The sequence below is a fragment of the Eurosta solidaginis genome, chromosome 2 (assembly GCF_040869045.1).
Source record: "Eurosta solidaginis isolate ZX-2024a chromosome 2, ASM4086904v1, whole genome shotgun sequence".
NCBI lineage: Eukaryota > Metazoa > Arthropoda > Insecta > Diptera > Tephritidae > Eurosta > Eurosta solidaginis.
In genome coordinates, this window is record NC_090320.1 from 291,754,826 (window position 1) to 291,771,043 (window position 16,218).

At 38.2% G+C, this 16,218-nt stretch overlaps 1 protein-coding gene across 2 annotated transcripts in view; it reads left to right on the forward strand.

Annotated features, from left to right (window-relative positions):
* The window catches only part of LOC137241200 (hydroxylysine kinase), a 94,252-nt gene extending 79,426 nt beyond the window's left edge, over positions 1 to 14,826 (forward strand). For both annotated transcript variants that reach the window (XM_067768535.1, XM_067768534.1), the window contains exons 3-5: positions 4,438 to 4,562; positions 4,625 to 4,824; positions 13,997 to 14,826. In XM_067768535.1, the coding sequence (XP_067624636.1) occupies positions 4,438 to 4,562; positions 4,625 to 4,824; positions 13,997 to 14,623 (952 nt within the window). In that variant the 3' untranslated portion in view covers positions 14,624 to 14,826. The remainder of the gene's footprint in view (positions 1 to 4,437; positions 4,563 to 4,624; positions 4,825 to 13,996) is intronic.
* The last annotated feature ends 1,392 nt before the right edge of the window (positions 14,827 to 16,218 follow it).

Genomic DNA, 16,218 nt, shown 5'->3' on the forward strand with positions numbered 1-16,218 from the left:
CGTGAACTTTTAAATTTATAGTAAAATTAACGGAATCGTTTTACATGTTCAAGTAAAACGTGAACTTTTAAATTTATAGTAAAATTAACGAAATCGTTTTACATGTTCAAGTAAAACGTAAACTGTTTTGCATTTACCAGTCAGTGCTGGTATTGGTTTTTTTTTTTTTTTCTTGCGTCTAAGTTAATTAAACCTCTTTAACTTAACATTACGTTACGTCTACTTTTTTAACTTTACTACAAGTGGATGCTGCTTGCTCTCTTTAACTTAGGTATATGCATGTATGTATGTATTACATGTTAAGATTCTATACTAGGGTTGTAGCCTTAAATTTGAATATGTTTGTATATTAATACTATATGTTGTTGCAGAGTCATAAAAAAAATGAAAGAACAAGGTTGAGGCTACAAATACGTATATTTAGTCAGTATCGGAACGAACTCACCGCTTTAACCGCTGATATTCGTTGTCGTAATCGGGATGGCCGCAGGCCTAGGTTCGCTGCCCTGCGGTTGTTGTTGTAGCTGGTATTGTTACGCTGGTATCGTAGTAGCCTGAATGGTCGTAGCTGATAATGTTGCGGCTAGTATTGTTGTAGCCGGTATAGTCGTAGCTGATAAGGTTGCGGCTAGTATTGTTGTAGCCGGTATGGTCGTAGCTGATAAGGTTGCGGCTAGTATTGATGTCGGTGGTACCGCCTGCTGTTGGTGTTAACATTAGTGGCCGCAGGCCTATGGTCGCGGCCCCGCTACGTGCGTTGCAACTGGTGGTGGCGGTACGTCTGGTGGTTGTTGCGCCCGTGGCTGGCGCTAATGAAGGGGTTGGGGGAGGTACTACCGATGGTGATGCCCGTGGTTATAGTAGGCGCCGTTGGTGGTGGTTGGCGCTTTGGTCCGAGGTAACCGAATGACCCGGGTGGCGATAAAGCTTTGTGCTGGCCTTTACGAGCCGGATGACTTGGCCATTTCGACGTTAGTTGTATTACGCGCCAGCGTACTGCTGGCCCTGGAGGTGGAGGTGGTGTCGGACGCTTTTCCGCAGGTGGTAGTGTTCTTCGTAAACGTAGAGGAAGGGGTTTATCTCACTAGGTGTGACTGTGAACGCCGACCTACTTCAACTGGATCTTGGGTCAACACAACACAACCGGTGGAAGGTTTATTACCACCCAAAATTAGACGCGTAGAAGCGAGGTTTGTCGGAATGAACGGTTTCGGTACTTTGCGCTATCGACTCCTTCCTAGTTTCTGGGCATTTATCTGTTTACGCGCACAGCCGGCGAGGGTGTTTTGTGATTAGTTGAGTATCGTTGGGGAGGCGCAGTTGAAGTGAGCAATAAAATTACTGAAACAGTATATTAACTGAGCTTGACGCCTTTGCTGTTGAAGTTGTGTCCCTAAGTGTTATATGATCCCTTATATATAATTGCAGGACCGCCAAAAATTTTGCTCAAGCAATTTACCAACCTTCCTCCTTTTGTTCTTGCCGAAAACTCCTGGCAATTTTCGCTAGTGATCGCCCGTCTGTCTTTTTCCTTGTTTTTCGATACTTTTTATCGCAACTTTCGCCACATCACTAGGTGTGTTCGCGTGAACACGCTCCCAAATGGATCGTAGCCGTAGACCGTAGCAGCAGGCCGTAACAACCCTGCTTCGCTTTGAAGACCTGACGATGAAGCGAACAGGAAACCGGATCATCTGTGGGAAGCCACTGCCAGGGATCTCCGACGACAAGCAACGTGGGGCACGACTCACCCCTGAGATAAGAGTCTCAAAGTCCTACTACGAAGCTAGCCGTGCAACATACGTCCATCAAAAAAAACTAAGTCAAGTTGGGAATTAATTCTGTTTCCTAGTTTAAAAGGGCTTTGCGGCAATTAGACATTTGTTATGGAGAACTCGTCAAAACTCCGAAAGATGATTTCTAGTGGGTATCGCTCCCACAGGAATGCAAAACAAAAAAAAGGTGTAGACATTTTGATCTGGAGAACTCGTCCAAACTCCGAAAGGCTAGTCCGACCTAAGCGTGGACTGACAGGGTTTTCACGGTCCTCGGTGAGCACGCGCGTGAACATCCTATGAGGTCAGTGCTCGGGGAGAATACTGGGCGAGATGTCCCCGACCGCCAAAACGCCCAGACAAAAAAAAATCAAATTGTAAGTTTAAAATAAAAAAAAATCAATTTAAAAAAATCTTGATAAAAAAAATCACCATTACTCCCGGAAGGGGTGTGATGAGAATGCTGGCATCCCCTTCGAAGGCAGTAGGACTACGGAAAAAAAAACAAAAACAACACAAACTCATTCATACTCGTCCCTAGTGCTCCCAACCGCAACGCATAAGGGGGTCTTAAGGACCTGCCTCTGGGACTGGTTGGGACCACTAGGGTCAATTTCCTACACACACAGGTTGGTCCCAACACACCCAGCCGCAACGCAGAGGCGGTCTCTGGGACTCGCTAGTGGGACTGGCTGCGGGTGTTGAGGCCTCCCGTCCATTCACCCTGGACACCCCTCCTGCCTCCGCCGCTATGGGTGGAGCGGCTTCAAGGGCCGCTCCCCAGACTGGTGGTACAGGGAAGGGTGTCACTTTGAATCCCAGCTCAACCCGTCAAAATCCAGGTGGTATTCTATGGTACCACCTGAGACGTGGGATGAGCTGGGGTCCTTATAATACACACACCCACTCTCACACCGGACAACACAAATTCGGCATAAGAAAACTAAAAAAAAATTGTACAAAAAAAAACCCAATTTAGCGGACAAAATATTACCAACGCCGACTACGGACAACATTCCGGTAACTAAAATCCCCAATTACAAAAAAAATATAGTGCGTGCAGTACTGCCTCGCTGGGTGAAATAAAAAATCCGGATGACTTGACGTGTAGTCACATGGCGCCTTTGACTACTGCCCCCGATGACCTGATCCGTCAACCATTCCACCGCAACGCACGTGGCTGCTCCTGTGGCTGCTCACCTCGGACTGGTGGAACGGTCAACTTCACACGTTGCCCGAACTGACCCTCGAGACCAGCGCCTCAGGTGCCACGTTGGGCGCCATCTGTTATGGAATCGCATTTACAGTGGAAGCAGTAAGGAAGGCGGTCGGCATGATGTGTTGGTGCACAGTTGCTAGTCATTGTCGGCTGGGGCGGGTCCTTGCCAACCTTACTGTTCCTGCGCCATAAACAGAAAAAAATTCCTATCATGCCTATAAAAACTCAACTGTCAAAAAGCGCAGAGACGACTCAAAACGCTTATAATTCAAAATAAAACAACATCCGGCCGAACCGGATGTCACGGACAGACCGTTAACATTCAAAAAAATTCAAATTCAAAACAAAACTCAAAAAAAATCTAACGCAAAAAAAATTTACCGAACCGGACATGGCCGGTTACTAACTCTGAAAATCAAAAAAAAATACTGAAAATAAATACAAAAGGGTATAAACAAAAAGGGCCGAATATAACTTGGGAGCGCCGCGGGTGTTGTTGCGACGCCCGGTGCATATTCCCACCCTCAATAACCATGGCCACTGACGCACCTGATTTGGGAATATGCACCGGGCGTCGCAACAACACCCGCGGCGCTCCCAAGTTATATTCGGCCCTTTTTGTTTATACCCTTTTGTATTTATTTTCAGTATTTTTTTTTTGATTTTCAGAGTTAGTAACCGGCCATGTCCGGTTCGGTAAATTTTTTTTGCGTTAGATTTTTTTGAGTTATTTTTGAATTTGAATTTTTTTGAATGTTAACGGTCTGTCCGTGACATTCGGTTCGGCCGGATGTTGTTTTATTTTGAATTATAAGCGTTTTGAGTCGTCTCTGCGCTTTTTGACAGTTGAGTTTTGATAGGCATGATAGGAATTTTTTTCTGTTTATGGCGCAGGAACAGTAAGGTTGGCAAGGACCCGCCCCAGCCGACAATGACTAGCCACTGTGCACCAACACATCATGCCGACCGCCTTCCTTACTGCTTCCACTGTAAATGCGATTCCATAACAATATATAATAATTCTTCATACTGTAGCAGGTTAAACTCTTACTTGTCAAGGATCAACCCCGATATACGTAATGTGTGTCCTGAAAGCGATGTGTCCCTTCATGATACCAACCATCTTTTCAATTGTAATGTGGAACCTATGCCTCTAACATCAACCCCGCTATGGTCTTCCCCTGTCGAAACTGCTCTTTTTCTTTGACTCCCATTAGAGGAGTCTGATAGCAATTTGTGAGTAGTGGCACCCTTGAATGGGGCGAAGCACTGTTAACACAACAACAACAGGATATCTTCTTATGTATCCAGGTTTAAAACAAACCCCTAGGGACTAAACTTGGTACTAAAAATTTAAAAATAAAAAGTTTCATTTGTGAAAAGTGCTCTTTTTTCTCTATTTTAATTATTCTTTCACTTTTATTTTATTTATTTTACTTACAGGAACATAAAAAATCCGATAATCACCACACCTTGGCCGCACGGTTATGTTTTAAAGATTCTTAATGCAATGGACTCCAAGCAACTGGACTTCATTGAGGCTCAGAATGAGCTTATGATTTTCTTATGTACGATTTAAATTTTTTTCTCTCCTCAATTATAGTAACGAAATTATTTCCATTATTTTCAGCTAAAAGAGACATCGTTTGTTCGAAACCTGTGGAAAACGTAAACGGTAAATTTTGTTCTAGTGAGTCGATAAATGGCGTTGAACATGTTGTACGTCTATTGGTATTTGTACCAGGCAAAATGTTTCACGAAGTTGAAAAATCGAATTATCTCTTATATACGAGCGGTGAATATCTGGCTAAAGTCAATAAGGCAATGAAGGTATGTCGCAACATTGTTAAAAATTTCAGTCTTAATTTTAAACCACCCTGCAAAAATCGTTGGATCCATAGCGGAATGATACAAGGTGACAGCATGGTGATAGACCTACAAACATAAATAAAAATTCCATGTACTTTGTTTTTGTAAATTCGACGGAGAAAAGTCAAAATCGTGCGGCACCGGAAGTTGATGTATCAAATCAAATAAAAAAAGGGTATAATCAGCTGTTCCATGCTGCCACCTTGTATCGTTGCGCCATGGTTGGATCATGTGGTCCACTGGAGTACTTACCATTATACTCCACTGTAATGCAGCAATGGATCAACTCATGTTTCTACACGAACACATTGTAAGCCGATCATTGCTCGTTTTTAACGATTGTAATCACTACCGTGCAAAAATCGTTGGATCATGTGGTCCACATTAGAGATTCACGCCGCCGATAAACGCCGCCGCCGCCGCCGATAAACGCCGCCGCCGCCGCCGATTAGGGTCGTTTTTGCACGCCGCCGCCGAAAGTCAAAAATATCGGCGTGGCGGCGGCGGCGCGGCGTCCGGCGCGTTACTATATTTTCTACTCGTTTAAAACTGTTTATGCCTTTTATCGTTCATGTCGAAAATTGGTCGGATATGGTCGAAAGTGGTATCAACGAATGCGCATTACTGCCAGTTATAAGAAACTAATTGCGAAATTTAACTCGTTCTAAATGTTCAAAAGTTATTTAAAAAAACAGGCGTTTTCGATGTCAGCTTAACACGGACTTTCCATCACCCAATTCACCAAGTTATTAAAACAAAACACTAAAAGAAAAGTTATATAATAAATTCTCACTTTGCATATTTTTTTCAAAAAATTAATAATGAACAATGAATTCAAATAAAATGGCCCAAGGCGTTTCAAATTGTTTTAAAATTGTCCTCAAGTGGTAAAAAACCAAAATACCCAAAAAAGGTGCTATATAGTTGATAATACAACTATATATTTTTTAAAATTTTATTTATTTTATTTTAAAATATTAATATTAACATTGAAAATTTATAAATATACTGACACTAAAATTTTCGTTTTGAAATAATATTCAAAAATAAAGTAATTCAAAAAATAATTTACTAAAATAAAGTATATTTAAATAAAGTAGATAACTCCACATTTAACAATTTATTTCTCCTACAATTTAAAATAATTCCGATAGTACAACAAAATCTCTATAGGTGCCGATTTTTTTTTAAATATTATATTGCGACTGGCTGAAAGAATAATCGAAACCAGTGATGCAAAATCATTTAGCAGGTTCTAGGGGCATAAACAGTCCATTGAAATGATTCTTACCTCATACTTAAGTTGATATATGTACATATGTATGTATGAGAAGGGTTTGAAAAATCGCTTGGGCTTACATTCAAACATCTTTTGTTTATTTGCGAAATTATACAATAGCGAATTTTAATTTTGATTTTCACACTTCATCCTTCAACACCCAAGTCTCCCGGTTTGACATTTCCTAAAGTTGGCGGTCCTATCCAAAACTAGTCCTTTGGAGCGAATTACATTGAATATAGCCTATCAACCAAGTTTAAATATCAACTACACGTTACGGCTCCTTTTACAAATATGAATACGTAAGCACATATATTTACCAGGTGAGGCTTTGTCCTTCGCAAGAACACTCAAAGTAGTGAAGCAAAAGCTTTCCCAAGACAGTCGAACTAATGACCGTGTGTGCTACTAACCTAACGTAGTGGACATTCGAACTAGTCTGGAAACTGAAGCTACGCGGTCATTCATAATGAGCTCTTATATCATAAGGCCGGAAAACAGCAGTAAACATTTTCAATTTAAAATCGGTTCACTCTCATTCTAAAATATCGTTTTGATTTAAGGAAGACTATTGAAATCAATGTTGTGAACACAAACGTCTGCAAACTTTGGTCTACATTTTAAAAATTTTATCCAGGGTCCTTGTAAAATTTTAATCATGCAGATGCGCCGAGGACTATACGATTTTCACCCATTACGCAATGACTTCCACTTAGATTGCTTATGATTTCGAAGGCGGCATCCTTGGCCGAATAGTCACTCCCTAACGTTTCATGGCGTTTCTCTGGTGTAGCTCGGCAGCATAGCGCGACAAAAGCATCCGTTGGAAAGTCTTCGGGGCTACACCTAGAGCTTCTAGGAAAGTGAAGTCGTCGAAGGTATGAGTTCGAAATCGCAGTCCTATAGCTTCTGTACTGGCATATGGTGTGAGTGTCAGGAGGCGTGGTAGCGACTGGTTGTAGGGATTGCTACTGTTCGCACATTGGGAATTGTAGCTCTTAAAAACAGCCGAAAACACTGGAGTCGCCCTGTGCTACGAGAGTTCTGAGTATTAATAGACCATTAATAGCAACCGTAAGCCGCCTTTGTGCGTGACCGCCAAGGAGCCACAAATGATTTAAAGAAATTGTGTTCGCGACGATTATTAGGAGTTAACCCTAGGTGAAACTACGCTTTGCACGAGATATGCAGACAAAAGTGTGGTTATTTTATGTATCTCTATTTTTTTTCAGCAGACGCAGCAGTACCAATTCCAAAGACCGGTGTTAGGTTCGAAGCCTCTCTGGAGGTGAACGAGGGACAATCTCTCCCCAAGGAGCTACTCCTGAAAATTTTTGAACGGTCTGCGAGATCGTGAGGCAATAACCCCGGATCTTTCTGAAATGGCCAACACGTTGATTTCCTTAAATACATACAACAAACCTTTCCTAAATATTATTTTTTTAAATAGAAAAATCAAGCTTTTTAAAGTAAGAACATCGGCGTAAACCTCTAGTCCACATGGGTCATACTGGAGTACTTACCATCATTATACTCCACTCTAATGCAGCAATGGACCAACTCATGTTTCTACACGAACATATTGTAAGCCGATCATTGCTCGTTTTTAACGATTGTAATCACTACACGATGTTTATTGGCCTGTGGGTACTCCATGGATTACTCTTATGTAATGCGGAGCTGGAGTATATGATCCAGTCCTAGGACATCGCAATGTTAATTGGACCATATTTTTTGTATGAATTGTGGTTAATTTTGGAGCACTCGCTTGGTCCATAGCGAGTACTCCATACATGCATGCATGGAGTACTCGCGATTTTTGCAGGGTACACGATGTTTATTGGACTGTGGGTACTCCATGGATTACTCTGATGTATTGCGAAGCTGGAGTATATGGTCCAGTCCTAGGACATCGCAATGTTAATTGGACCATATTTTTTGTATGAATGGTGGTTAATTTTGGAGTGCTCGGTTGGTCCATAGCGAGTACTCCATACATGCATGCATGGAGTACTCGCGATTTTTGCAGGGCATATATCGATTTAAACAATATTTGAAACTTGTTTGAACTAAATAGGAAACCTCTCATCTTACTACTATGTTTTTTAAACTTAATTAGGTTTGAATTTTAAACTTGTTTGAGCAATAAGTCTAAAATCTAAAAATAGAAACTTGTAGACTCTTGGGTTTGGAGCAAAACGAAAAGATTTCAAAAATCGAAAAATAGAAACTTGTAGTTTAAACTGTTTGCTGAAAAATTAAATATTTCATTTGTGAATAGGTGTACTCTATCACTCACCAAGTAGCAGTGATGCCGACTTTATTTTATATCTCAATGACGTCATCACTGAATATGTAAATTAATCAGAAAATAATATGATGGGGGATTTCTACATAAATATGAATATATCGTCAACATACTGAAATCAGCTAACAAGTTTATTAGCGCAAATGGCTATGTTAGGTTAGGTTGCAAGGGCTGAGCTGAACACTGTGGTAACAGCTCACTACTTAGGCCACCACTGGGCCCATTGTAATACCCTATACGGTCTCAAAGGAGGACCCCTACCCTGCCTAAAGCGGGTCAAACCACCTCGTGGAAATTACAAATTTTGCCAGAGCCTTTACTTCATAGCAAGAGACCTCAGCGAGGTCATGTAGAAAAGGTTTACCAAGGATAGCCATCCTACGCCTACTAAGCGCTGGACAGTGACAGAGAAGGTGCTGGACGCTCTCTTCCTCTTCTGTACATCTGCAGCTGCGACAATAGTCGAAGGTCGTTACTCCCATTCTAGCACCATGCGTGCCTATTAGGCAATGCCCTGTTAGAACCCTTATCAGGGACGATAGAGCTGATTTGTTTAAAATCAGAAGCGCTCCTGTGCGCCCCTTGTCATATGAGGGCCAGGTTTGCCTGGATGTCTCACACGATGATATGGCTGACCATAGTCCATTTGCGATTCTTGTAGTGCTTGTGTTCACACGAAGCCTGAAAGTGGCCATGGGTATGCCTACCGAATCATTTACCGGAAGAATATCGTCGGTGGTGCCTCTTCTGGCCAGCTCGTCTGCTCTGCAATTGCCTTCGATATCCCTGTGCCCAGGTACCCATATAAGGCTGATACTGAAGTGCTGAGCCATCTCGTTAAGAGATCTGCGGCATTCAGTGACCGACTTTGCGTTGTCGACGAATGAGTCCAGGGCCTTTAAGGCGGCCTGGCTGTCTGAGAAAATAACCACCCGTTTACCATCCTGAGGCATAGACCCTAGATGGTTCACAGCCCTGCGTATCGCCAGCATTTCCGCTTGGTAAACACTACAGTAATCTGGTAGGCGAAAAGAGACCTCTATACCCAGATCCGGCGAAAAGAGGCCTGCTCCCACCTTCCCGTCAAGCTTAGAACCATCCGTGAATATGTTGATGGCACCCGGTACCATATGTAAAAAAATGGCTATGTTGCAGAGGATTACTTTCAATACGAGAATAACTGAGTACTCAGCTACAAAAATTTATTTACTGTATAGTAATAGCGACCAAATACTAACTGAAAATTAGAGTGATCATAGAATTTCAGATCACGGGACAATACTTTTCAAGATACCAACAACAAAATTTGTCAAAATGAGGAAATTCGACACCGTAAATAGCTGGGAGTTCTATAGTGCCGAAAATCTGATAAGTCTGCTGCGAGCAAGCGATTTGTATAATACTGGAGTAGAAAATAGAGTTATAAAACTGAACGATATCCTAGCTGAAGCTAAGAAATAAGTGGTATGACCGCGAGCTGAGAATATTGCACAAAATAAAACTCGACTCTTATAATGTTGCTAAAAACACAGGATGCTGGGATGATTATAATACAGCTAAAAGAACATACAAAATAACTATCAAGTATAAAAAGAAGAAATATATGGAAGATAGGGTGCTCGATAATCATGGAGACATGGAAAATATGTGGAGGTGTTTGAAAGATCTCGCAGAGATGACTGATACCAAAAAACACATAACAAAAATAATAATTAATGATGAATGCATTGAGAAGGAATGTGATATAGCCAATGCCCTGAACAATTTTTTTGTTAAGAGCATAGTCGAAATTAATGAAAGTATTGAAATAATTCCTTATGCTGCCGAATAAGCGTAAATAACCAAATTGAAGCCTTTGAATTCACAGACATAGTATTAGATGATATAATAAATATCACTAAGAAATTTAAAAACAAATATGGCGGGAAAATGCTTTTGTCGGAAGGTGTATTTAAAGATGCCATGATATATACTGCTCCCTTCTACAAAGAAGTCATAAACGATTGATTAAACAACAGCATTGTTCCTAATTTCTGGAAAATATCTACAATAGTACCTGTGGAAAAAGTTAAAAATACAGTGAAGTCGGAGGAGCTACGTCCAATCAATACTTTACCTGCAGATGGAAAAATAATGGAAACAGTGGTTAAATATCAATTAGTAGCTTACTCAGAAAAACACGATATAATTATACCTGAGCAATCTGGGTTTAGGAAAAGTCATTCTTGTGAAACAGCACTGAATATGATAATTGCAGAATGTAAAGAGGATATAAGTGACAAAAAAGTTGTGTTATCGGTCTTCCTAGACTTAAAACGGGGTTTCGAAACAATTGATAGAAATATTCTGTTGGATTTCATGTTTAAAATTGGTATTAGGGGAAAAGAATTGGAAGAATCCGAAGTTACTTGAGCATTAGGAAGCAAAGAATGATAATTGGAAATTCAATATCATCGGATGTTGATGTAAACATTGGCCTACCGCAACGATCAGTACTGGCACCAATAATAGCTGTATTTTTTTCTCATCTGTATACGTTTACCCTTAAACTTTATATGGACTGCTAAGCGACAAACTTTAAATACACCTTTGAAATTGCTACGCATAAAATTAGTACTACTAAATTTCAGTACGCATTATACTCAGATGTAACTGAAATATGTGTCTATATTTCACCCTCTGCACTAATTCTATGTATTCTATGCGCGTTCACTATTTATCAAAACTGATTCAGCTATATGTTATACACAGAAATACAACAGAGGGTTGTGTCTCCGCTTTTCGGTACACCCTGTTGCTGTAGCTAGATGTTTAACCACAGCCGCTAGATGGGTCTCCTAAGCATTATCTAAGCGAGGATAGGCGTTTTTTTTTCACACGCAAACGAAACGTATACGCGTGTAAAAAAACACGGCTATTGTTTCCAATATACATTAACGATATTAAATCATGCTTAAAACATTTCGAAATTCGTCTATTTTCGGATGATGCATTGATTACCATCAGTGAAAGAAATACGGATTGTGCTATGTCAAAGATGCAAGAGGATTGGGAAACCTTATACAAGTGGCTGTGCCTAAGAAAGTTGAAAGTAAATGTGGATAAAGCCAAATTTATGGTATTTTCGAAAAATCCAAGTACCACTGTTATCAATTATCTAAGCAATGTTAACTTGAAAATAAGGAACAGTGAAATTCAAAGAGTCGACAAAAGAAAGTATTTAGGAGGCTTGATTGATATGAACTTGAACTTTGGAGAACATATAAGTAATTTAGAAGCTAAGATTGCAAAGAAAATAGGCTTCATGTACCGAACATGTAATTATATTAACCAACGTCATAAAATATTAGTATACAGATCGATCATTGAACCACATTTTATCTACTGTCCTACAATTCTACTATTAGCAAACGATACACAGATAAAAAAAAACTTCAAATACAGCAAAACAAGGCAGTGAGATTAATTTTAAAATGTTCGAATAGAACACCTAGAGGTACAATGTTAAATATGATAAATTGGCTTAGTATAAAACAGTCCATAAGTTACTTTACATTGAAATTTATTCATCATGTGAAATTAGAAATACTTCCGAAGTACCTGGGCAACAAAATACATTTTAATAATGAAATTCACAACTATGAAACTAGAAGTAGTAAAAATATAAGACTGCCTATGGTAAGAACTGAGTTCGCTAAAAAGACTTAAGAATATATAGGTTATAAAATATATAATGAATTACCAAACGAGATAAAAGGCTGTGAAAATATTAATAAGTTTAAAGAAAAATTATTTTTATACTGTCAATCATTAAATTTGTAATGAACTTTGACCGTGAATAAATACAAAAAAAAAAAACAAAAAAGAGTACTACAAGTCATAGATTCTTTCTCATAACATTCATATGGATTGTAAGCTCAGTGGGGAGACACACCACTGATATCCGGAGCACCATAAACTAAATTTTATTTTGTTTTTTAACTGAAAGTGAAGATCTTGGTTCGCAAGGCATAAGCTCGTGGTAAGCAGCAAAACGAGGTTGATGTATTTCAACCTCTGCGGGAAGGAAATACCTAAAAACGAGGTTGTCTTTCATAGTTCTATATGTATGCGGCATCGTTTGTGTTCAACTACTTGTACTCAAAATAACATAACTGTCAGTTTTGATGAGAAAATAAGTTGTGACAGTAAATGTTTTGAGATCGAAGTCGCCTCTAATTTCAAATATTTGGGTGTTATAATCGATCAAAATCTAAGTTGGTCATCGCATATTTCTGCGATGAAATCTTATATGTTATCAGCTCTTCGTTCTTTCTATAACTTAAGAGAACTGTGTTCCAATAGAATATTGTTATTGGTGTATCATGGACTAATCCATTCAAAATTACAATACGGAGTCAGTTGTTGGGGTGGTGCCTACGCTAGTAAGATCCATCCCCTTTTAATCCTACAGAAGTATCTAATTCGAAGAATATGTAAAGCTGGTCGTTTAACACACTCTATGGAGCTATTCAAAAAATTAAATATTCTTCCTGTGCGGCACTTATACTATTTTAAAGTTTTAAATATTTTTTTTATAAGGAGCGGTTATACGCAAAGCCCAATATACAACCTTTACAATCTGAGAAATAAGACGTTATCTCAAACAAAAGTTTCTAGCTTTCGCACCACACTTTTTCGTAACTTCTACACCATCGTATCACGTAATCTATATAACAAACTAGCTGCTGAAATACGACTCATTAGAAGGCTAGCAGCGTTTCTGAGGGAAGTGAAACAGTGGCTACATGGTTTCAATCATGAGGGCATTGAAACTCTTTTGAGACCTATAATATAAGTACCTGTGTCCATTAGCATCGAGGTTTTTTTTTTCTTTTTTCTTTTTCCATTTGATGAAAGTACCTTGACATCTCTAATTTTGAATTTTTTGCTTTAATATACATGCATATAATAGTTATAATTTTTCCTTATACATATTTATATCTTTTCAAGTATAAGCAATTAGTTATAATTTGTTATTATTATGCGCCCCACAAGCATTTATAATACTAAATGAATGAAATGGCATTTCCTCTGCTCTTTGAATGAGCATCTAATGTCATTATCTATTTTCTTATTTGTATTTTTATTTCATATTATAATACTCTAGAAATTGTAAATATTTACGAGAAAATAAAGATTATACAATACAATACAATACTTCTCTGTTTTGAAATTTAAACCCAGTTCTGCGCACTTATTTTCACGAAGATTGGTATAATCTTAATATTAAACCAAACTTTGTTTGGTCATATATGTAGTACAAAATGGGTTTCAGATCTAGGCTCAAACTTTTCACCGGTAAATATTTTAAAAATAATTATAATATTAAAAGAAATAGTCGAAACTACGCAAGTAAGAGCTTAAGTCTGGCCGGGATAGCCGGAGAAGGAGAAAACGAAGGGTCCTTTTTGCTATCGCGCGTTTTTACTTGCTATTTTTTAAATGTACATATGTATTTACTTATTCTCCCAAAACCATATGAACATTCTTATAATTCATTTCAGAGCTATCAAAATGATGCCTACGAGACACGTAAATCGAATTGGATGTTGGAAGCTGTCCCCGAATTAAGAAGCTTCCTCTACGCCCTAAAAGATTATGAACGTAAAGAATTAGTTGAAGAAATAATCACTTCATTCGAAAAGAATGTGCTCACGCTTATTGATAAACTGGAAAAACAAATTATACATGGTGATTACAATGAACAAAATATAATTGTGGATAAGTCGAAATCATCACCGAATGGCGAATACACGGTAAAGGGCATTATTGATTTTGGTGATACCAGTAAATCACCGTTAATTTTCGAAATAGGCATTGCATTAACCTATATGATGCTGCAAGCTAAATCACTTGAAAGTGGTGGATACTTTCTTGCCGGTTATACTGCAATACAACCGATAAGCAAGAACGAGCGTTCGTTATTGAAATATTGTGTAGCAGCACGCTTGGCTCAAAGTCTTGTTATGGGCATTTATACAAACATGCAAGATCCAACTAATGAATATGTTTTGGTAACACAGAAAGATGGTTGGGAAATGATTGAGGATTTATGGCGTAATAATTTTACAAAAATCGATGATTTATGGCAGCAAACAGCAGATAAATATTTGACGCAAAGCATTAAATAAAGAAAACTAACAATGCAAAACCTGCCATAAGTGCATTGTCGCAATATTTTGAGAAGCAATTTATGTAATTATGAATATTAAGTTAATACATGTCTAATCACTAAAGTCAATTTTATGGCATTGTGTATGTACATATATCAATTTCAAAGTCAATTCATAAGACAAGTATTAAATATAAATGGATATGTATAAAAAAAACACAAATATCTTCATTAAAATTTAAAAGAAATAATCTATACGTGACCAAGTTTTCGAGAAAAACGCGTTTAAAGTTTTTGTTTAGCTTGACTTGTAATTAAAATTTAATTAACTTCCCGATTTTCTACAAGCTCGAAACTTGGAATAGAGTTCAGAACCCGATGACAGTGCAATAATAAGAAAAAAGCTCCGATAGGTGGCGCATGGATCTAAATATTTCAAAAAATCGTATTTGTAGTCCGATTTGGCGTTAAATGTCATTTGTGAAAAAACCAAGACAGATAGAAAACTGCGGTTTGTTCCATTGGAAAGAGCGTTAAATTTCCTATAAGAATCACTCAAAAAGTGAAAAACGGTATTTTCGCACAATAGGCTCGTTTCATGGTTCCAGGTCACATATGTAATTTCATGGCTTGATACACTGTATTGTGGATAATACTGGCAAATTCGGCACATCACTATGCCGCTAGTAAGTAGTTGCTTTGTTTTTAGGATCAGCAGCTTCAAAGAGGTAAGTTGCTTTGAAATGTTTAGTTGAAGGTCGTCATGGTGAGAAAATTTAACGTTTTAGCTTATTTTATGAAAAATTAAATGAAAATCTGGCTGTAATTATTATTCTTGAGTAAGCTTTAACTAAGGAGTAATGATTATGCACATGTACTTCTTTAAGTTTTCCGATTAGTTTTATTTGCACTGAGCCTCAATATCATTGTGAATGAAACTAAGTGTGATATCTCATCTGTCAACTGCCTGACAGGATGTTCAATATGGCTACTTTTTAGCGTTTTGACAGGGTGTTCAATACGCCGGCGCCTATCTTCAGCGGGTGATAGAAAGAGATACAGAATGAGACAGCGATAGACAATTACAAATCAGGTGATCCAATCACTTTGGAATTTTGACGTCTATGCAGAAGATATCACACATAGTTTCATTCACAATGCTCAATATAACTTGAAATCTTAAAAAAATATATATGGTAAGTTTGCAAAAAACCAAACCGATCGGAACCATTATATATATATCGAGATTTTGCTTACATATACTATAATTATTTTCACTTAAATGTTTTTTTTTTCATTAGTTAAATTTAATTTCGAAAATGCATGTTTTGCTGAACTTCAAATGTGTGTAAGTGGTGCGTTTGTTTCGTTTTCCCATCGAAAAGCTATCGATTTGTTATCAAAAAGTTATCTAATACTTACCGAAAAGTTATCGATATATTATAAATAAAATAATTTAAAAAAATTTTAAGGTGAACGGTTTTATAAAATACTTACATGAAGTAATAATAATACTAAAAGCTAGAAAATAATTAGGTAGGTCCTAGGTACTGGGCATCACACTCCTCATCAATCTAGAGCGTTGATCAGGAAATTAAATAAAAGCGTTGGACG